Raw genomic sequence first — 22,614 nt, 5'->3', positions numbered from 1 at the left:
TAAGATACCCTCCCCTGGCCCCGGCTCAAATGTGCACACGGAGAGCTGGTGTTCTAAAGATGTCAATGATTACAATCACTACAAAGTCCCGAGATCATCGTCTGGTTTCTGAGGGATTAAGCCTGGTGGCTAAGTGACATTCACTTCTGTTCCCGGTCCATAATTGGTTTGGCCATAGCTAGGTAGGCTGGGCAGGCTGGGCAATCCACTGGGAAACCGGAGAGCCGGGCGGGACTACCCCAAACGCTCCAACACTTCATCCAAGATTGGGGGCGGTTTGCAGGTGGTCTACAGGGCTGGGGTGAAGCTGGGGCTCAGGTCAGCAGAGCTCTCTGGAGGCTGAACGGAGGAGGCAGGAGGGGCCAGAAGGGCTTTAGGGGGTGGAAAAGCCAAGTCTCAGGCAAACAATGAAGGGGAAGGTTGAGACCAATATGAGGGATCTGGAAAGATTTCAACGGGCAAAAAGTGGGAGGTGAGCATAGGGCACGGTGTGCACAAAGGCCCAGAGTCTGGGAAATGGAAAGGAAGCCAGCCCAGCTGGAGCCCAATGCCAGTGGGTGCCTGTGGGCGTGAGATAAGCCTGCCTGGGTCGGACGGCCCCAGATGGCGGGGGCTGGCTGGAATCGTTCTTGGGAAGCAATGGCGAGCCCCTGAGGAGTGGCTGGTTCAGTGACTGGTTTCACAACTGGTCCTCCAAGGGGGTCCCTGCCGGAATGGGGGGAACAGTACCTTGGAAGACAGAAGTATGGCCCGCAGTCTGTAACGTGGCATGAAGTGGCCGAGACGGCGCCCTGCTAGGGCAGCTGCACTGAGGGTTTTGGCCACTGGGTTCCATGCCGGGGGCCACAATGGAGGAAGGACCCTGAGAAAGTAGAGGCTGGTGGCCAAGCAGGTGAAGGATCAAGTGATTAAGGCACATGAGGATCAGCTGGAGGATCTGGGAGATGTTTAGTCTGGAGAAAGGAAGGTTGGGGCTGGTGGGGCACAGAGAGAGCCTAGATTTCAAGTATAATATTTGGGAAAATGGCCAAGGAAGCATTGGTAGGTCTTCTACTTGGCCCCAAGGGCAGAGCTGGGAACATTTGGGGGGGGGTACCAAGAGACAGATTTAGACCCAGTGTTGGAGGGATGTTCTGAACTACTGGGGAGCAACCCTCAAATAGAAGAGGCTCCTGGGAAAGTGACAAAGGCCAGACGGCCACTTGGGAGCAATTCCTATCGAAGCAGGAGCTGGACCAGGTGCCTGTTCGTCAGGGCCTTCAACTGGGTCAAATGAAACGAAGGCGGTTTGCTTTGGCAACAAGGAGGGGCCCCTTCTCCTCTCAGATGTGGCCAATGATGAAAATACCGAAAGATTTGGAGATGAGTCCTGTGAGTCACTTCCTCTCCCCTGCCGATTTTCTTCCCTGACAAAGAATGACTTTTGGGACTTTGTGTGTCACTGCCCCACGTAACCGTCGTCTCTTGGGGGGGGGGGTCTGTCTTTTGCCATTTGTGTCCCAAGGCTCAGCACAGTGGCTAGAATATAGTAGGCGCTTTTTAATCACCGACTGCCTGACTGACTTTTACAGTTTTTATCAGTTGATTTTCAAATAGTATTTTCCTTTTCCAAATACACGCAAAGGTACTTTTGAATGTTCACCAAATCATCCTTAATAGAAGAGGAATGGGGAATGCTGGGAGAGAAACCGAACAGTGCTAATTATCGAGTTAGGGACACTTATAAAATCAGTATTTTTTAAAAGGGCCCAGAATCCACTTCTCAGAGATTAAAAAAAAAAAAAAAGGTATCAACCACTGAGCCTTTGAAAAAGGAAAACAAACCTATTTGGCCGGGAACTTTCCCTGCTCTGGGTGTTATGTAAACATGGGGCAGCCTGGGAGGGGAAGGGGGGCTCCTTCTGGGCTCTGAGCTGGGTGACCTTCAGGAAGGCTCCTGCCTTTCTCCAATGAATGGGATTAGGTTAGAGGCTCTCCTTCCCAACTTTGAGTTTCTTTCTTTCTTTCTTTTTTGTTTGCTGAAGCAGTTGGGGTTAAGTGACTTGCCCAGGGTCACACAGCTAGGAAGTGTTGAGGATGGATTTGAACTCAGGTCCTCCTGACTTGAGGGCTGGTGCTCTATCTACTGCACCACCCAGCTGCCCCAAGTTTGAGTTTTTTAAACCCTATTGATGGGAGGAGAGCAGAAAATGATCCTCTCCATCAGATCACCAGGAGGCTTCCTGATTAGCCAGGAGGGAGATTGGCCTTGGAGACCGGGCCAATGAGCTGGGCCCTGAGGAGCAGGTGCTGAAGGCAAGATGGGTCAGTCTGCCTGGGAGTAGGAAGCCGGAGGCCATGTTGTCCGGGTCCAGCCTGGGCAAGGGGGAGACCTGCCTGGGGAGTGGAAGGTCAAGGAGATGCTGGAAAAGCTTTAGCTCTGGCCAAGTTGGGCCTGGTTCCCTTATATGGTTGCCCAGGACTGGCCTGGCCTAGGGAGAAGCCTGGACTTGGGCCTGTGGGGAGTGCTTGGTGGGGCTCCAAGTTGGTCCAGAAGCTCGCCAAGATGCGCTCACCCCAAAATGACCTCAGTGAGTAGGAAGCTGTGGCCCTTTGGCACCGGGGCCCGTGATTGGTACCTGGTGGGGAGTGGGGATAGGAGGTGGAGCAAAATGGCGCCCGGGCTGCCTTCTTCAGGGTTTTTTCCTCTTTCTGCCCAGAAAAGAAAGACATAGGAAACTGCTTTGGCTTCTTAACCATAGGGAAGGAGCCCGGGACAGAGAGCTGGGCCCCACGAGGCCAGCAGTGCCCTAAATGAAGCGACTGGAAGTAGGCTCAGGCCCTGGCTCCCTTGACCTCGTCAAATATTCCCTCCGTTTCCTTCATGTCATCCTGGACACCCCAAGTGGTTTGGGGCCGAGAACAGCTCCTGAAGCACAGGAGGGGAAGCTTTCCCGGGGAATGCCTCTCCTGGGGATGGGATTGGGGCGGGACTTAGGAAAATAAGCAGCGGCCTCTGGGTCCCGGCCTAAACACAATCCGACCGGGAGAGACAGGGTATCAATATGGCAGCTGTTCCCTTTGGGCTTTTGAGGGAACACTGCACTTCTGGGTCCTGATTGTCAGAGGGAGCTGAGTTCCGGATGTGCTTTTCGTCATGCCTGGGAGTGAGGAGAGGGGGAGAAAGTCTGCGTGGGGAGGGGCGTCTTTAGGGGCCCTGGGCACGAAAGCCTTGGACTCCATCCCCAAAGTTTCTTGTCAAGTGAAGGTTACAGGCTTATTCTTCAAGGACACATTGATTTGGTTCATATATAGTCCACATGCTAGAATAATAACCTGTATATGATATTGACCGCTATTATCCATTATTTACCCCCGTGGCTGAGGGGCAGAGACGGCTAAGAGACAGAAGTATCCATCAGGCTGATTTTTAGGAAAGGGCCATTAAGGGCCGCTCCGGGCTCAGGGACATTGGGTCTGCTCCCATTTATCCACGGCCAGATCATCCAGGCTCACCATGGCCTATCGGTGCACACTGTTCCCTGCCCCCAGCTGGGTTGTGGCTGTGAGCCCTCTCCTAGGGGCCCGTTTCCCTCATCTCCCTCATCCCCCTCCTCTTCTCCAGTTCCCAGCACATCCTTCTGAGCAAAACCTTCCTGCTCTCCCATCACAGAATCCCAGGAGCCTCTGAGTCAACCTTAGGCCATGTTCTGGGGAAATAAAGGGGGGTGGGTGGGAGAGGGAGGGCTTCTCATGTTCACTTGCTCCAATTTCTAAACAGGCTTGGACCCAGAGTAGTCCCAAGGCCCAGAAAAGCTCTTTCCAAACGGCAGCGAAGCACCATACTTAGCAAAGTCCTTCTCTGTTGCCTAATTCTGTCAGAGGGCTGCTCCCGGATCTCCGGAAACATCCGGAACCTTCAAACCCAGGCTCCATCCCTGACCGGAGGGTTCTTGGCAAAAGGCCAGGAGGCCCAGCTCAGCTAGAGAGGGAAGGAACTTTTCAGCCAGAGCAGCTCCGGAAGCCCACTAATAAATCCTATAATATATGCTATATTTACATATAATATATATATATATTATAATTATATATAATATATAAATAATATAGAATATGATATATAATAATAAGTAAATGGAAGGGGATGAAGGCCCATGTCAATGGACTCAAACCCTTTCAGAAGTGAAATAATAAGATGAGACAGTTTGGGCTCAAGGGTGGGAGACTGTCACTCACACAGCATTTCCACAAGGGTGCAGGGAAATGAGCCTTCCGGTGACAAGCAAGTGAGCATCCAAATTCTCGAGGAGAGCTACTCAGATCAGACACAGGGTCAACCGGGGTCGGATCGATTGGCCAATCATCCCTTAGGGTGCAGCTGGGAAGGCGACCGTAGAGTTATCGGCTCCGTTCCTAGTCTAGTTGAAGCTAGCCCTGTGGCGTGGAGGATGCGGGACAGGGAGGACCTGGCTCCAGATCCTGTCTCCAGGCACAGAGTAACTGTGGGATCCTGGATAAGTCATCATCTCAGTGCCCCGGGCAACTCTCAAAGACTTGGAGATACAGTAAATGATGGAGTTTCACCATCTGAGGCAATTTCTAGATTTGGGAGCCCCAAGCATTGATGAACCCCTGGGTGTAGACTCCTGTTCCACCCCCCTCCTCCAATGAAAATGCTTAGATGGATTTTAACAAGTTCCAAAGGAGCAACAGGGATGGCAAATGTGACCGAGGTTACTCAGTTTCTTGGCAAGAACGTGCTAGACCAAAGCTTTTTTTTTTTTTTTTTTTTTTTTTGGCTGAGGCAGTTTGGATTAAGTGACTTGCCCAGGGAAGTGTTAAGTGTCTGAGGCCAGATTTGAACTCAGGTCCTCCCTATTTCAGGGCCGGTGCTCTATCCACTGCACCACCTAGCTGCCCCTAGACCAAAGCTTCTTAAACTGTATGTTGCTACTCCATACAGGGTCACGTATCTGGATGAGGGGGTCATGAAAAATTTGTCAACAGTAAAAAGTTTTTGAACTTAATGACCGAAAATTAATTCACAATCAAACTCAGAATGAATCTGAGGTGTTTCTGGAAGCCCTTGCCCATGGTGCATCATGGGACTTTACTGTAGCCTTGGTTCTGAATACACAATGGGCACCTGGCACTGTGACCGTCCTCATGCCATGCAATGCCAATGAATGCTGCCAGGAGCACCTCGGCTCAGATTCGAGCCGGAATCGCAGAAAAATTTCTTGAGCACAAAGGGGTCACAAGTAGAAAAAGTTTAAGAAGGTGAGCTCTGGACTAGCCAAACTGGCTCCAACAGCATGGACACGGCCTTAATGTGATTAGATCAAAGAATACTCCTCTTAGAGGATATGAATGACAATTTTCAGATGGTGAAATTAAAGACACCTATAAACATATGAAAAAATACTCTAAATCACTATGGATTAAAGAAATGTAAATTGAAACAACTCTGAGGTATCGCCCCCGACCTCTCAGATTGGCTAAGATGACAGGAAAAGATATTGATAAATGTTGGAGGGGATGTGGGGAAACTGGAGTACTGATACATTGTTGGTGGAGTTGCGAAATGATCCAAGCATTCTGGTGAACAATCTGGAACTATGTCCAAAAGGCCCTAAAACTGCATACCCTGTAATCCAACAGTGCCACTACTGGGTCTGTATCCCAAGGAAATCCTAAAAGAGGGAAAGGGACCCATCCGTGCAAAAACGTTTGTAGCAGCTCTTTTTGTAGTAGGAAAGAATTGGAAAAGGCGCAAATGCCCATCGATTGGGGAATGGCTGAATGAGTGACGGTGAACGAAAGTAAAAGAATATTTTTGTTCTATAAAAATGATGAACAAGTGGATTTTAGAAAGGTCTGGAAAGATTTGCCTGAACTGATGCTGAGCGAAACAAGTAGAACTGGGAATACACTGTAGACAGTAATAGCAAGATTTTGTGATGATCAACTATGAAAGACCTGGTTCCTCTCAACGGTTCAACAATCCGAGGCAATCCCAATAAACTGTGGCTAGAAAAAGCCATCTGTATCCAGAGAAAGAACTATGGAGACTGACCATAAATCAACACATGCTATGCTCACCTTTTTTTCTTTTTTCTTCCATTTTTTTTCTCTCTCGGGGTTTTTCCCTTTTAATCTGATTTTTCTCTCCCAACACAAAGAAATGTATATGAAAAATTTAATGTACAGGTAGAACCAGAAAAAAGCAAACAACAATAAAAAATAAAAAAAGAATACAACTTGTGCTAGAATAGCAGCTAGCAAACTATGGACACAGCAGCATTACTGGATAACATAACTGAGCACTGGGTGCTGGGGATGGTGATGTCGGCAATTCCCAGTCAGTGAGCTCATTCATTCTCTGGAAAAGTCCCTTGCTCTGGCCCTGAGATTTCACCCTCTGGTATTCCGAGGAAGGCCGCGAAGAAAACAAACACGGGGGGTGTACGCAGGCAGGCATATCTACAGCAATCCGTCTCGAGGACCTTTTCCAAGGGCTGCTTCTTACATCTCTGAAGGAGGAAAATAAGAGAGGGGGTTCAGTTCCCGAATCAGCTGCCTCCAAAACCCATCAACTCTGGTACGATGCCATAAAGGAATCTTCTGCCGGATGCAAGAAAAGCCACGGGCTGGGTTCCTCAACCCTGGAAGGATTGGTGTTTGTGTGGTGGGGAAAGGCTTGGACACACCCAGGATATTGAATGTTTGGGTTCTGCACACCGGCTCCCCCACCCCAAAGGAATGGTTCTTAAGAAATATCTAGTTTCAGAACCAAGTCTTATCTAAGAGTAGGAAAGGTCACCAGTTCTTCTCTTGTAGCTGAATGGGAGATCATCTGTAAGAGAGAATTGGGAAGGCCCAAGAGCCAACAGGAGGCGTACCGCACGGGAAGCCTCCAGCTTTATCCCACTTTGCCTCTGAGCTTTCTGAACAGAGAAGTGACAAGGTTAGGGCCATGCTGTGGGGAAATTCCTCCGGTGGCCATAGAGAAGCTGGATTAAAGCAGGGAGAGTTTGGATTTGGGCAAAGCAGTTGAGGCCGGATTTGGGCAGACTGGTTAGGGAGCTCTGGCAGGGGTCCAAGCGTGAGGTAGTTGTGGCGCGAGTGGAGAGATGTGGCCACAAGTCCGTTAGACTCCACGTTTATACCAAAATCTTTCTAAATCATTGGCAAATTCAGCCAAGGGCCGGAGCCGCCCCGTATTCCTCAAATTGCAAGGATCACGTTGGAGAATGGACTTACCCTCCAGCTCTTTGTCGAGGTCAGCGATGTAATCTTCCAGGTCCTTTGTGTCTCCAAGCTTAGCTGCCCAAGAAAGAACAATGGGACTGAGCACTGGCTCCCGGACCGTGATTCAGGAGAAGGGGCTCTGAGAATGTCTAAAAGGGTAGGATCTTGGGAGATTTCTGCATTAGGGCTATAACTTGGAAGGGGAAAGGTGCCTTGGCTCTTGTCTTGATCAGAAATGCCCCCCAGAGCCCAATGGAAGCCCCCAAAAGAGCCTGGTTTCTCGCAACACAACGTCTGCCAGGTCGGAGCCATCTCCAACACTCCAGGGGCCCCCGAGTGCATGGGCAGGACCTCCTTGCCTACATCTGACTGCCCCAAGTCCTTCCTGCCTCCCTTTGCTTCAGGGAAGCCCTCTTCTCGGTCCCTCCAGTTCTAGGTTGGGGGGGGTCTCCCATGAGCACATCTGCACTCGGTGCCTGAGGTGGAGGAACATAGTTAGCTCTGCCCCATGATTTGCTGCTTGGCTCATAATCCCCTTCCTGGGGCCTGCTAAGGAACCTCTTCTTTAGGAAACGGTCTCTAGGGTGTTCCAGGCCAATCCCTCGGAGCCCTCCATCCTCATTTCCTTGTAAATCGATTTTACCTTCTACATACATTCCCCCCCCCCTTTCCCCAACAGTGTTCTGTGATTCTTACCTTTGGGAATGGTAGAAGTTGCAGGCACGTGAATGTTTTCCTCACTGGTGTTTAAGCTGCTCCCCGGAGATGGGTTGGTACCTAGAGGGAGAGTCTGTTCAGTCGGGGATGCTCCCAGGCAAAGTGGGGTCCTACGGCAGGCTGGGGGCAGGGAGGGATGGGCTGCTTCCTGAGCAGTGCCATCCCTGTCATGGGGTAGGGACAGGGAGTGAGCTCCACAGAAGGGGACACCCCCCCCCATGGCACCCACCCACAAGAAAGGTCCAGGACTTACTCTCGGCTTCGTCGATGCCGCTGTCGTAGACGCCAGGGCCAAGGTTGTTCTTCTGCTTGAGCTCTTCCAGATGTTCTTCATACTGACAGCTGCTGCCATTATCAAAGTCGTCAATCACTTCATCTAGCTCTCTGAGGAGGCAGCGCAGCTCGTCGTCTCCCAGCCCTGAGACAGCAGAGGGGCCGAGAGCCACAAGTTAGCCACGGAGGCCAGTCTGTGCCCGGCAGTGCTTCTGGGGGCGGCAGGAGTCAACTGAGCCTAGAAAGGCCATTTCTTTAGCCTGTGCCCTTTGATTCCTATGGATGCCCATGATTTTCCCAAACCCCAGACTCCAGCCGGGGCCTGTGTGGGAACTGATGAAGCGTTGCCGAGTGCCTCCCGTGTGCCAGGCACTGGGGAGGACGATGGCAAAGGTGAAATGGTTCCTGCCCTTCAGGAGCTTCCACTTTAGCCAAGCTAGATGATTGGCCTAGTCTGGAGTCGGGAAGACGGGGGTACGGGTCTCCCCCCGGATACTTAACTAGCCACGTGACCCTTAATGTCCCTTGGCCCCAGACACGGGAATAACAATACCCGCCTCTCAGGGTTGTGATGACGGCACCTCTAGAACACTATCTGAGCCTTAGGGCACCATAGGAAGGCAAGCTTCTGGTATTATTATTATTATGGAGGGGAGGGGGGTCACACATACACAAAGGCCTCTGAGGAGGGGCCAATCGCTAACAGTTGGGGGGTGCTACCAAGAGCAAGTGAGACAGCGCTTGAGCCAGGCTCTAGCCAAAGGAAGGAGTCTTCACAGACAAACTAGGATTTGGGGCAAGAGGGAGACAATCTGTTCTTTTAGCGCCTGTAGTCATGGTGACAGAGAAGGCAGTGGGGCGTAAGCTGTACGGAAACGTTCGATTAGCTGTTGGCTGTGTGAGATCCCTGCCTAACAACCAATGGGGTCCCCGTATGGTGCCACAGTGACAACGGATAGGCTCGATCTTGACTCCAAACAAACCCAAAGATAACAAGACTAAGGGCCAACATAGGGGCAGCCTGCAGTGGCCATGAGTATTCTGGCCACATAATATCAAGAGGTTAGGACCCCTTCCTCCCCCGTCCACCGGGTGTCCCATTACCCAGCCCTGGGCAATTTAGGGGAGGCCACGGCTGAGAGGCACTCAGGATGAGCAGTGGGCTTGGGTGCGTCATGGGTGGGAACTTCCATGTTAATAAGATTATGGATCCACTGGACCACAGGGGCTGATTTTATTAAAAAACAACCATTGACCAGGAGGCTAACCAACGGAACTCTAATAAGCACTTACTGAAATTGATTTCAGTGTAGAAGGTATCAATAATTTTTCAGTTCCTGTCCCTCTGCCCTGCCTTGGGAAGCTTAGTTAGCCATTCATTCTCTTCCTATTTTTTTCTGTGCCCAATTTTGTGTGTGTGTGTGTGTGTGTGTGTGTGCGCGCGCTTCACACCTGTAATCCTTAATTGCACTATAGGATTCCATTGGATCTGGGTTTTTCTAGATAACCTGGGGTCTGAAAACTTGTGTTTTAAAAATTTTGCACTGTTTTCAATTCAATTCAAATTTATTTTTTATCAAATTTATCAAAAGTAAATTCAAAATAACTCAATGAAATTCAAATTTTAATATTTTCAGTAACTAGCTCGGTAGCCTTGGTTTCCTTAGTAGTCTCAGCATCACTTTATATGCATTTCCCAACCTGATTCTCAGGGGTCCCCTGGCTTCCTCGCCAGGCTGCTGGAGGGGCACAAAAAAGGTGAAAAGGCCCTGCTTCCCATCAGTATCCCAGTGGATCCTTCTCCCTGGCTAGAGGATCACTGCAGTCTTTGGAAGGCTGGCCCCTCTGTCTACAGCAGGGGAGTGGAAATGATGGGAGGCCTGTGAGCCAGGGTTTGCAATAAAGCAGTGCAAATCACTGGGAGCACAGTGGGAAGACTCCCCTCCACCCTCATCTCTGGATGGCCTCCAGTTGTGGGCCTGAGTGTCCCATGGAATGGGGTTCTCCATCTTGTATGTTCACTTCCTTTGTGGCTTTCTGAAGTGTGGCACTAATGCCAGATGAGCACAGTGGGTGGGTCCTGCAGGAAGGCACCAAGCCAGGCTGAAGGAAGCCCTCCCTCCGTACTGCTGGGGTGGATGCATTTTTGGGGCCCCCCGTGCATCTGCTTTTGCTATTCTGGATTCACCCCAGATGGCAGCCCCCCCCCTCAGCTGCTGGGCCCACGGAGGGCTCTCAGCCACTCCCTTCAGGCTGCCCCCCCTGGCTGGCTAAGTTGGAAGTGCCCGGACTCGAGGGGATTTAGCACGCTTAGCCCCGATCGGGCCCTGGACAAGGCCATGTGACCCTCCTTAACTTTACAGCGGCCCAAAGAGATATTTATCCAAGGCCACTAAACCAGTCAGTGGCAGAGCGGAATCTGCAGCTCAGGGTTCAGATATTATGATCTTCTTGCTCCATCAGGCAACAGTCAAAACACTGCCCCCACATAGAGAAGGTATAAAGATTCCTTCACAATCAGTAAGGTCAAGAAACTTTTGGGGGGGGGGCTTGTGGAGACACCTATTATAACCCACTCCCCTTCAGAAATGGTGATTTTAAGACTTGAGCAAGAGAGGGAGTGCCAAGGAAAGCCCTCTACTGCTGGCGTCCACATAGGAGCACCCTAAAGCGATCTGCTCTTGGCAAGGCTGGCAATGAAAGGCAGGGGCAGGGACATGGCCAGAGGCAGGGGCAGGAGCAGGGGTACAGGGAGGGACAGAGACAGTTGGGGGCAGGGCCAGAGTCAGGGGCAGGGGCAGGAGCAGGGGTACAGGGAGGGACAGAGACAGTCGGGGGCAGGGCCAGGAGCAGAGACTTTTAACAAGGCACAGTTAGTAGCCGTTCCCTTTCCTCTAAAGGACGGCTCTTTAGCTTGAGCAGTCCCCTCTGACCTGGTTTCTGTGGGGACTCTGGGTAGTGTGTGTGTTGGGTGGGGCACTGAATGCAGAACTGGAAGGGCTTGTCAGATGCAGTCCAGCCCCCTGTTACCCAGAGAAGTACTCAATGATTTTGGCCTGGCTCTCCTGATTCTCAGGCAAAAAACTGGCGTTTTCTTGAGTCAGGTGCTTGCTTGTCCATCCCCTCTGCTTTACTGTCCCCACTCCCACCCCCAACGCCACTACCAAGGCCAGACTTCAAAGGGAAAATGAGTCCCTAGAGGCAGCTTCAAAAATGTATATAGAAGAAAGAGAAGGAACAAACATTTATTAAGCACTTACTACATGCCAGGCACTAAGCTAGCCCTTTACAAATAACTCATTTGATCTCTGAGACAACCCTGGGAGATAGGTTGAGGAATACTGAGGCAGATAGAGGTAAAGTGACTTGTACAGGAACCTTCAGTCCAAGTTGAGATCCCTGACTCGTTATATCTGCTAAGCCACACTGTCTTAGCAATGGTTGTGTGTGGCCCTCCCCTCTCCCCTCTCTCTAAATTCCAACTCCCAGAGCGCCTCCTACTCTCTGAAGCACCTTCTTCCCTCCTGCGCTCTAAGTACCGAGCTCCCTGGCTTCCTTTGAGTCCTGACTAGAAGCTGGCCTTTAACACAAAGCCTTCTCCAAACGCTCTCCATACCTGGCCCTTCCTCAGTTGTTCATCTCCTATTTATCTTGTATCTACCTGTTTCTTTTATCCCCCATTGGACTGTGAGCTTCTATGGGGCAGGGACTATCTGTATGCCATAAAGAGGGCACTTAATACATGTTTATTGCTGGTCTGATCTCTGCCATGCACCCTGGCCGTCTCCTCCAATGATCTGGGCAGCATCTCTACACCCTGGATGTTCCCCCAGCATCTCCAATTCCAAATGAAGCCATTTGCACTTCCTTCCCCAAACTGGCTCCCCCTTTCCTGGCCCAGCTCCAGCTCGGTGGACCCCCCTTTTCCAGGCACTAAAGTGGCAAATCACCTTAGCCTGGCCGTTAGGAAGTCTTGTCCCTTCCTCCTTTTTCATGTCTCTTACACAGTTTTGTCCTCCCTGTCCCCATGGTCTAGGCTAGTCCAGGGTGCCATCAGCTGCAAAAGGTCCCAGCCTAGCTCTGCTCCCTCAGAACCATACCCCCTGCAGCCCCTTCTTCCACACGGACCTCCCCTCCAACCCACTCTCATGGTGGCAGTCTTGGCTTTCAGAGAAAGCCTCTAGTAGCACCTTTGGGTGGGCACCTATTCCCAACTCCTCAGCCTGCCTTGCCCGATACGGCCCCACCCTCCCTGTAGCTGACCTTATCTCCCATCCTTCCTCCCCAGGCAGTTTCCATTCTGGCCAGGCTGGCCTCCCCCCCCCCTTTCCCCCACCATATTCCTTGGGGCCTTGGTCCTTCTTCTTCTTCCCCTTCCTCAGCAACTTCCTACTCCCCGTTCGAGGTTCAGCTCAGGGGTTCCCCCAGCCCCAGATCTTCCTTTACTTTCCTCCCCCAGCTCAGGGCTTGACAGCTCTCTCCTACTGACAAATGGCTTGTCTTCCTGTTCTCACACCCCAAGAATGAACTCTCCCGGTTTGGCTCTGGGCTCACCCGCAAACTGAGGGTCCTAGTGCTGAGGCTAACCTGCCACTTCAGGGCAGAAGACTTTGGGGAAAGCAAGTGCTTTCTAATAAAAGCCCCTCTCCCTCCCCAGGAAGCTTAACCAAATAAGCAAAGGGAAAGAAAACGGGGAAAACAAGCAGCTTTTAAAGACCTACTATGCGCCAGGTCCTGTGCTAAGCACTTGAGAAGTATTATTTCATTTGAACTTCAGAAGAAACCTGGGAATTTGCTATTATTATTCCCATTTTACAGATGAGGAAACTGATGCAGATGGCTATCAGGTGTCTGAAATGGAACTGGAACTTGGGTCTATTGTGCCTCCAGGTCCGGCACTACGCACTGAGTCACCTGTGCCTCCAGTCACAAAAAAAAAACAAATATAAACCTGGCCTCCAATATAGCAAAATGAACCAAAAAGCTAAGCTGACAAATGTCGTTGGAGGCAACGAAGGCAGGCTTTGTGGGTCCAGCATACTTAGCGTGGCTTGTTTCATTTTTACCCCCAGAGAAAAGACATGTCTTGACTATTTTGTAAACTGGAGGCTGGGGAGAAAATTGTGAGGTGCTCTCTAGGGGATGGGATGCAGCCTGATAGATGGCATGGGGTGTGGGGGAAGGAGAGCCAGCAGGGTGCAGCAACCTGAAGCCCTCTGAGGGGCCTGGGGCTCCCCATGGGCCAGTTCATCTACATGGAGACCTCCCGGGAGCTAGCTCCCTCCCTAGTGCAGATTCCCACCCATCTTGCAGCTCTGGGAGCCGCCTGAGGTACTGAGAAGTTCCATGCCTTTCCCGGACCCTCTGGACTCTCGGGCTTTCTGCCCAGCATCCTCAGCTCTGACATTTATTACCCACCCACTGACAGCAGAGTCACTTTATGTGTGGGAGTTGCTCTCCTCCTCTGTAAAATGAGCAGTGGCAGCATCCCAGGCTGCTCGGTCCCAGAGCTGCCCTCTCTGCTGAGAGCCAGTGGCCTTCCAGCCCCCAGGCTTCTCTCCCCTGCGCCCTTCACTGTGCAGCCTGCTTCCTGGCCCCAGTCAGTAGTGGAGTCTGGCCGAGGTGCCCCCCCCCTCCCTCTCCTCACTGGGTGGCTGCTCCAGGCCGGGGCCCTCAGCTCTTCTGCTTGCTTCCCGTCTCTTCCCTCTCCTAATCCAGCCTCACTTAGACCCTGAAATGACTTTTGCTCAAGCATGGATTGAGCAGGTCAGTGTTCTGCTCCATAAACCTCAGTGACTCCCTGCTACTCTAGAGCCAGCTGGTGTTTAAGACCTTCCTGAACTGACTCCCAGTTGCCTTTTCAGTTTCAGCAGCGAGCCTTTCCACCCTTCTGCATCCCCCCCCCCCCCAGCTTTCCTCCCCATGACCACGCACTTGTACCAGCCGAGCCCACGTTCTGTTTCCTCACTTCTGCCTTTTCCGAATCCCTCCTTTGCCCAAAGGCGAATAGTAGGTGTTTAATAAGTGCTTGTGGCTTGCTCCATGGGCTATGTGGTTTTCCGGCGCAGAGGGGTCTGCCTTAAAGCCCCCGCTCCCCCCGGGAGAGGCTGCGCATCGGGCAGGATTTTCGCGGCCCCTCTCTGTTTGGGACGGGGCCAAACCGAGCTCTGTCCCTTACAAACCGTCCCACCGGCCCCCAGGCCCCTCCTCTTCCAAACGGGAGCCGGGAAAGATGCTTTCTACCCCAACATTCCCCGTTCCTGTGCTTGGGGTCCCCCCCTCCTCTTTCCACCCCTAGGCTCCCCCCTCTCCCTAAAGGCTCCCGAAAATGGCGGAGCCCTTACTTAGCTGCCTTTGTCAGGAGGAGGCAGGGGGATGACTGAACTTGGGGGGGAACCCCTCCCTGCCCGGGCGCTACTGACTGCTTCCCTTCCCGGTGCAGAAAGGGGGGGGCCAAGGGCCGGGGGGTGGGGGCCGGGATATGGGGTCCGGAAGCCAGACGTCGGGGGTCGGGGGTTGGGGGCTGGGATCCGGGAGCTGGGAGCCGGGGGCCGGGGGCGGGAGCCAGGGCCTCGGCATCCCCTGGCCAGGGCCGTCCCGCCGCACTAACCTTTCGGGTCCACGCCTTGCGAAGCCATGGGGGACGGAGGGGCGGCCCGGGAAGGCGGCCAGACAAGACGCGCTCCAGAATCGGTCACTGGGGCAGCGGAGCGGGCGCCACAAATTAAAGGCCCAGGCCACGCCCCCCGATTCCCGCCAGCCAATCGGACGCCGACTGCGAAGGCGCTCTCCGCCCGCTCGGGCGCCCGAACGTGCGGTGGGTGCGCGCAGCGTCCCTCTTCTCCTCCTGGCGGACTGGGGGCGATAGACGACGGGCTTCCCTCGCTCCCCCACCCCCACCCCCAAACCAGCCCGGGCTGCCCGGATTATGGAACGCGCCAAATCCCCTAGAGGTCGCGTGGCTCATCCTCCTCCTGGTTTGGCAGGAAGTGAGACCCAGGAGACCACGTTGAAAGGAGCCAAGTTAAGAAGCTTCTTAAAAAAGGGAAAATGGAGGTTTCCAACATACCGGTCTTGCCGTGGACCAGGCCGAGTTGGGTCAACGCCTTGAGAGCCTATCAATGGTCCACAAAAACAAACCAAGGAGGAGGTTGGGGAAGGCACGGAGTCTCTGTGGCTCCCATGTTGTGGCAAGACTTCTGCTCCCCACTCTTGTTTCTTCATCTTGGCTTTCCCCAAATTCGGTGGTACTGGCCCACCGAGCCCTTCCTCCCTCCGATGCTTTCCTCCCTTCAAAATAAGAGTAGCCGTGGAATTGGGTGCGGATGCCCGACGGATGGCAGACTTTCTAGCCCCCTCGTCAAAATGGGGGACGGCAGCCCAGGTGAGAACTGAGAGCCCCCTTCCGCCGACGAGTTCTTAATCTTCGGCTCATTGCGGGCCTTTGGTTCTGGATTGTGACAAATTCAGACGGATTGGCCCCTAAGGTCTCCCAACTCTTGAATTTACATCCAGGCCCAGAGTGTTGACCCATTGGTTCCATGAGTTCCTACTGAGCCGGAAGTTGGGGGAAGGGCCCAAAAGACGCCAACCTCAAGGAGTGTATATTCTAGTGAGGGAGGGAAAACACGGGTACCACAATAGTGGGTGCCATGGAAAGCCCCCAAATTGGATGGAAAACGCCATCCCCGTCTAGAGGGAGAAATAGGGAGATTGAATGTGGATCACAGCAGTATTTTCACCTTTTTGTTGTTGTTTGTTTGCTTGGTTTTTTTTTTCTTTCTTGTGTTTTTTTTTCCTTCTTTTTGGTCTGGTTTTTCTTGTACAACACAACAAATACAGAAATATGTTTAATATAATAACTGTGCATATTTAAACTATAGCAGATTGCTCTCTTGGGGAAGGGAGAAGATAAGGGAGAGAAAGGAAAATCTGGAACACAAAGTTTTACAAAAATGAATGTTGTCAACTATCTTTACATATATTTGCAAAAATGAAGTGCAATTGAGAAAATGAAATTAAATCAATATTAAATAGAGAAAAAATAAAATTAACTCCCCCCAAAATCCTCAAATCCAAGACCCAGACCCAGTCTAAGCCAAAAGACAAGTGACTCTGATATCAGAAGACCTGAGTTTGAGGCTTGCCTCTGCTAAATAGTAGTTGTGGGTCTCTGGGGGTGTACCCTCTCCTCTCTGAGCATCCCTTGCCTTTACTATAGAACATTTCCAGTCATCCTTGTGTTGCCTTCATCAGCTGACGGAGGCTGGGTCAGGAGGCAAGGCCTCCAAAGACTGCTACCCATTCCTTCTCAGGCTTTTCCTGACTCTCACTGTAAAGGGAGCATCTGGCCCCTAGACAAGACTTCTGTCTCTACTTTTTCTCTCCCCACCCCCCCTTTTTTTCCTGGGCCTCGCCTCTGCTGCCATTTACTGAGGTCTGCCCCAAGTCCCAGCACCCTTCAGTCTAGTCTAGAGACCTCTGCCGGTCTACTTTGCTCCAGCCTATTATTCCTTTGCTCAAGGAGCAATGGGGAATGCTAAGGATGGTGACGGTGACGATGATGATGATAGCTGCTCACTCTCATAGTGCACTTTCTGCCATGTTACTGGATTGGATTTTCCGAACAATCTGGAAAGCAGCTGCTAATATTGTGTCCATGTTAAAATTGAGGAAACTGACCACAGAGAGGTCAGATGACTTGCCCAGCCTACTCAGTACAGACCTCCCCCTTACTTGGTCTGAGGAAATTGTGCCTTCCTTTGGAGTCCCCCAACACTGCCATTGCCACAAAGACTACTCACCATGCTTCCCATTGGCCCTTGCTGTCCCAGGGGCTGTCGACAGATGCTGGGCTTGGCTCCCAGCTTCCTGCCACTTATATGGCCTTCCTCTGGAAGGACCCAAGCTCCTTGTCTGATCCAGCCCAACTCTCCAGCCTGAACAGCACAGATACCACATGATGGCGTGGGAGGAGACTCACTTAATTCTTTTGGTGTTTCCTTCTCCCGCAGAGGCCAGGATCGCCCAGTACCATAGACAGAGGGCCAAGAGACAGAGAAAAGCAGGTAAGAAAGCAAATGGCAATGTCTTCTTCTTGAGCTTCTTCCTCAACAATAAGGGGTGGCAGGGGAGGTCTTTGGGAAAGGGAATTAAAGGCCTTGTTTCCCAAGATGCTCTCCCCTGCCTTTCCCCTCAGCTATTATATTGCTAAAATGGGAATGGAGGACAACATGAGAGGCTAGACAGACCTGCTGACTGATTCATGGTAAAGATGCCAAGGATGTGGCACATATCAGTCCCTTTGGCCCCGATGGCAATTCTGGGACCTGAGTGCTCTGACTATCCCCATTTTACAGAAGTGGAAACAGAGACCTAAAGTTGTTTGACTTGTTCAGGATCCCACAGCTAACAAGTATTGGAGGAAAGTTCAAACTTAGTCACATGAGTTGAGGCACAAAGCATTTAAGGGACTGGTGCGTGCCCAGCTCTGCCCCATACTAACCCCTAGAAATATAAGTGCAAGCAGATCATGAGCCGATCCCCACCCTCAAGGAGCTCACATTCTGATGGGGGAGATGACTCATAAAAGGGAGCTGAAAAGCAGGGGCCAGGAGGAGAAGGCCAGACATTCTGGAGGGTCCGAGAGGACTGAAGAATGGCTGCCTGAACCCCAGGAGTCACTCAAGCACCCATGGGAAGAGAGAGGCCGAGAGTGGGGACAGGGATCTTCCAGGGTGACAAAGCAGCTGAGGTATGATGGAAACTTCCTCTTTTCCTGAAGTTCCTATTTCCCTGAAATTGCCTCCCCCAGCTTTTGCTTCCTGGCTGCCCACTTGCAGATGTCTTGTGCAAGGAAGGATTTGATCATACTGATAAGATGAAATAGAGATAAAGCCCCCAGCCGGGTCCCAGGTTTCTCTGGTGCTCTCCGGTGGGTACATTTTGGCCCCAGCAGCAGCAGTACTTGCCCCCTAAAAAGCTCTTCTAAGCTGGGGGCCGGGGCTCTCATGGCTGGCTGCTACTCTCAGCTGGCTGCCCTTGGCTCTTGCCTGCTGGCTCATCTCCATTCATTCCTACATTTCCAAAACAACACTAGATTTGAAGTCAGAGGTGTTGGGTTCAAATTCTGGCTTGGCCATTTACTAGGTGATCTTAGTGTCCTCATTTGGACTTGGTGCCTTCTGTGGCCGGCTCATCAGGTGACTCTGTGGCAGCCAGCTCAGTCTCTAGAGCTGCCCACTTTGCATGGCCAGGCGGGGCTCAGGCAGCAGGAACTATGGGCACCCTGTCACTGATTCCTCAGTGGTGGAGGAGCCCTTACTGGCTGCCTTGTGGATTCCAAAAACGAGGCTCATTGGGGAGAGGGAGAGGCCCTGAAGCATGAAGCAGGCCATCCACCTGGTCAGACTGGCAGCTGGGGTTGGGGGAGAGGATGGGGAGCAGGAGACCTGGCTCGCTGCTCCACGTGCTCCAGCTAACTCCTCTCCCCCTCCAAAGGTCTCTGGGGCTCTCGTTCACCCCTTGCTGGCCCCTGCCTCTCATGTTGACATGTTGTACCTCACTCCCTTCTGCCCTAACTTTAATGACGGCAGCTCCCTGGGGGACAGACTGTCCTTTTGAAAACATGTGCAGTAGATGCTTAGTAATGTCTTCTTGCCAGGCCCCAGGCTATCCATAAAATGAGGTGGTGGGATGGAGATGCTTTCCAAGGGCCCTTCCACTAAGGGAGTAGGATCCGCATCTATGAAATAAGATCTCCCAGAGCCATTACTTAGCCATTAGCCAGGTACCTGCCCAAAGGGTCCATGCTGATTGGCCAAGCTAAAAGGAACAAGCACATTGCTAGGAGCCACTGTGTCCCAGGACAGGGCCTTCTCACTGAGTCAGGAAAGATGGCAGCACCATAGCCTTCCTGCCACTTGCTGGGATGATCATGGGGAAAGCCCTGGCAGGGGGGAGGCTCACTCTCCTGCCACTCCCACAATCAGTAGGCCTGGTTACCCAAAGAGGGGGGAGTTAGAACAAGCAGGGCCACTGGAACAGGGTGCAAACGCAGTTCCTCTCCACTCCACGATGTCACTCTTCCAGAACCATGCTGCATTGTTTGCCAGCCTGGCTCCTGGTTCTCAGGTCACTGCTCCCACTCCCAGGGTCAGGAGGATGGGTAACTGGCCCCCATGGTGCTTATTGCCCCTCCAAGGCTGTGGCTCCATTATCACCATGGCTGGGCCTTCCTTCTCTCACAAACCATCTAGTGCCGCCCTTCCTCCCTCTTCCCTACTGTCATTTACCAAAGCATCCCAACTTGTTTCACGCCTTGGCTCCCAAGCTCCCTCTGTCCCACGTACTGCCTTGGGGACTTCAGCAGTAACCGCCACCTTCAGCTGACCTCAGCTGCACGCCAGCGTGGCCACAACTGGCCCTCAGGATCCCTTTCCACCCAAGGCTAACATTTGTGAAGTTCAGGGCCTCCAGTGTCTCCTTTGGGGGCTCGCCATTAGCGTCCCAGGCTGAGGTTAGAGAGGGGCAGCAGTGGGTGAAAGGCCCCATTCCGTTTTGGAGGGCAAAGCTGGAAGGGACCTCAGAAAACATCTAGGCCAGCCCCTTGCTTTACAGAAGAGGAAACTGAGCCCCAGAGATAGAGACTTGTCTGAGGGCAGCACATGGCACGGGGCCATGGATCCTGAGGTAGGAGAAAGCCTGCCCGGCTAGCATCCAGCACCCCCCTCCCCCCCGAACCTGTGAGCACTGAGCTGTGGCTGGAAGCCAGAAGCTGCCTCGCAAGGGCTGGAGACGTGGAGGTCTAAGGAGGACCTGCTAATCCTGGCTGCCCAGGCTGGGCAGCTCTTATGGAACAGGTGCGGTCTCTGGGCAAGGAGGAAGAGCCCCACAGGGAGGCCGAGCCCAGAAAAACCCAGGTCCTCTGATACGGTGAGATGGGAAAAGGGCCTTTGCACCTGGGGGCAGGAGGGAGCTGGGTTTCAGTCCTGTCCCTGCCACTTACTTGATAGGCTGTGTGACTTTAAGGAAGCCCCAGGACACGCTCCCAGACTAGGAAACCACAGCTGCGGTCAGTCCCTCCTCCCCCCAGCACCTCCCCGGAGTGTTCCGATGATCCAATGAGACCGTGCAGGTAAAAGTACCTTGCAACGGGGGTTTATAAATATCAGCCATAAATACATTGTCTTCCCTCCCTCCATTCCTCCCTCCCTCCTCCATCCTTTTTTCTCTTCCTTCTTCAATTTCTTTTTTTCTCCCTCTCTCCTTTCCTTCCTTATTCCCTCCCTCCATTCCTTCCTCCCCCTCCCTCTCTTCCTTCCTACCTCCTTTCTTTCCTCCCTTTTTCCTTTCCTTTCTTCCTTCCATTCCTTCCTTCTTTCCTTCCTCCCTCCTCCCTTTTTTGCTTCCCTACTTTCCTCCCTCCATCCCTTTTCCCTTCCTCCTTCTTTGATTTTTTTCCTCCTTCTCTCCCTTCCTTATTCCTTTCCTCCATTCCTTCCCCTTCCTTTCTTCCTTCCTCCCTCCTTTCCTTCTTTCCTTCCTTCCTTTCTCCTTTCTTCCCTCCTTTCCCTTCCCTTCCTCTCCCTTTTTTCTTCTTCCCTCTTTCCCTCCCCTTTTCTTCCCTCCCTCCCTCTCTCCTTCCTTCCCTTCCTTATTTTCTCCTTTCATTTCTTCTTCCCTCTCCCTTTCTTACTTCCTCCTTTCCTTTCCTTTCCTCCCTTCCTCCTTCTCTTCCTTCCTTCCTTCCCTCAATCTCTCTCTTCCTCCCTCCTTCCTTCCCTTCATCCCATCTTTCCTCCCTTTCTTCCTCTCTCTTCCTTTTTCCTTCCCTCCATTTCCCCCTTTCTTTCTCTCCCTTCTTTCCTCCCTTTTCTCCCTCCATCCTTTTTCTCTTCCTTCTCTCCTCTCCCTCCCTCCTTCCCTTTTCCTTTCTTCCTCCCTCTTTTTCTCTCTCCCTGCCCTCCCTTTCATTTCTTCTCTCTCCCCTCACTCTCCTTCCCTTTCTCCCTCCCTCTCTTCTTTCCTTCCTCCCTCCTCTGTCCCTTTGTACCTTCTTTTTCCTCCCTCCCTTCCTTATTCCCTCTCTCCATTCTTTCCTCCCCCTCCCTTTCTTCCTTCCTTCCTCTTTTCCTTCTTTCCTCCCTCTTTCCTTTCTTCCTTCTATTCCTTCCTTCTTTCTTTCCTTCCTCCCTCCTCCCTTCTTTGCTTCCCTCCTTTCCTCCCTCTTTCCTTTTCTTCTTTCTTCCCTCTCCATCCCCTTTTCCTTTCTTCCTTCCTTTAATTTTTTTCCTCCCTTTCTCCTTTCCCTCACTTCTTCGCTCCTTCTCCCTCCCTTCCTTCCTCCCTCCTTTCCTTCCTCACTACTTTGATTTTTTTCTCCCTCCCCCTTCCTCTCTTCCTTCTTCTTGCCATTCCTTTTTTTCCTTTCTCCCTACTTTGACTTCTTTTTTCTTCCCTTCTCCCTCCCTTCCTCCATACCTTCTTCCTTCCCTCCCTTTATCCCTCCTTTACTCCCTCTCTCTGTCCCTTTCCTTCTTTGATTTCTTTTTTCTTTCTTCCCTCCCTCCCTCCCCTCCTTCCTTCCTTCCTCCCTTCCTTCCCTCCTGCCTCCTTCCCTCCCTCCCTTGTTTCTTTTCTTCTTCCCTTCCTTTTTCCCTCCCTTCCTCCTTCTCTCCATTCCTTTGTTCCTTCCCGGCGTTGCAGACCTGGCTTTTCTAGCCTCCACTCTGTTGCTACTATGAGCAAAGTCCCGTCCCCTCCCTGGCCCTCATTTTGCTGCTGAGTAGTGTATCCCTCTTGCCCAAAGTGCTTTGGCGTGTGCCGTCCTCCTCCTCCTTGGCAATAAACGTGCCCTGCTTGGGAGGGGGCAGGGCGGGGTTGAGAAGAGGTCCAGGAGCCCCGGCCTTCACTGTCTTGCTCGGCGTCCCAGGCCACATCAAGCTGCCAGTTTTCTCCGAGCGGGGAGCTACTTCAGGTGTTTCTTTGCCCTGGCGTTAACAGCAGGGACAGAAGTGGCCACCGGGCACAGGCTGCCGCTTGCCAGTCTTTTTGGACAGCAGCCTGCAGTGGTTCTCTTCCGTCTTTCTGGGAGCAGCTGAAGGAACTCCCTGCCTGAAGATGCATTAGACTTGCAGCTTGCCAAGCGCCCCAAGAGGAGTTCTCCACTCTCCCCAGTTCTGCCAGCTCCTCACAAAGGGCAGGGGTTCATCTCCGCCCATGAAGAGAGTCCCATACCCATACCAGGGCTTTGGCTTACGAGAATAAAAGGGGTGGATCCCGCCCTGGGCACTCTACTCTCCCAGTGTGGGTTGCTTTCCCACTCCCAGTGTCTTCGGCTTTCCCCTCTCCCAGTGTGCGATTCGCTCTCCCAATTCCCAGGTGTGATTCCTT

The 22,614-nt window shown here is 52.3% G+C and overlaps 1 protein-coding gene across 1 annotated transcript; it reads right to left on the bottom strand.

Annotated features, from left to right (window-relative positions):
• Positions 1-6,166: 6,166 nt before the first annotated feature.
• On the bottom strand, positions 6,167-14,934 carry LOC111721627 (regulator of cell cycle RGCC-like). The gene is made up of 5 exons (XM_031944623.1): positions 14,831-14,934; positions 8,201-8,365; positions 7,927-8,007; positions 7,243-7,305; positions 6,167-6,512 (listed from the first exon to the last, which is right to left on the bottom strand). Exons 1-5 carry the CDS (start codon positions 14,856-14,858, stop codon positions 6,505-6,507), a joined length of 345 nt encoding a protein of 114 aa, XP_031800483.1. The 5' UTR covers positions 14,859-14,934; the 3' UTR covers positions 6,167-6,504.
• Between the last annotated feature and the right edge of the window lie 7,680 nt (positions 14,935-22,614).

This window comes from Sarcophilus harrisii, chromosome X (assembly GCF_902635505.1).
Source record: "Sarcophilus harrisii chromosome X, mSarHar1.11, whole genome shotgun sequence".
NCBI classification, from domain to species: Eukaryota; Metazoa; Chordata; class Mammalia; order Dasyuromorphia; family Dasyuridae; genus Sarcophilus; species Sarcophilus harrisii.
This window is presented reverse-complemented; position numbering and strand designations above follow the sequence as displayed.

Excerpts from the sequence above, each read along its gene's own strand:
- LOC111721627 (XM_031944623.1), bottom strand. The coding sequence starts at position 14,858 with ATGGCTTCGCAAGGCGTGGACCCGAAAG. Across the intron at positions 8,366-14,830 it reads GCAAGGCGTGGACCCGAAAG|GGCTGGGAGACGACGAGCTG; the intron begins GTTAGTGCGGCG and ends CTGCTGTCTCAG. Across the intron at positions 8,008-8,200 it reads CGGCATCGACGAAGCCGAGA|GTACCAACCCATCTCCGGGG; the intron begins GTAAGTCCTGGA and ends CTCTCCCTCTAG.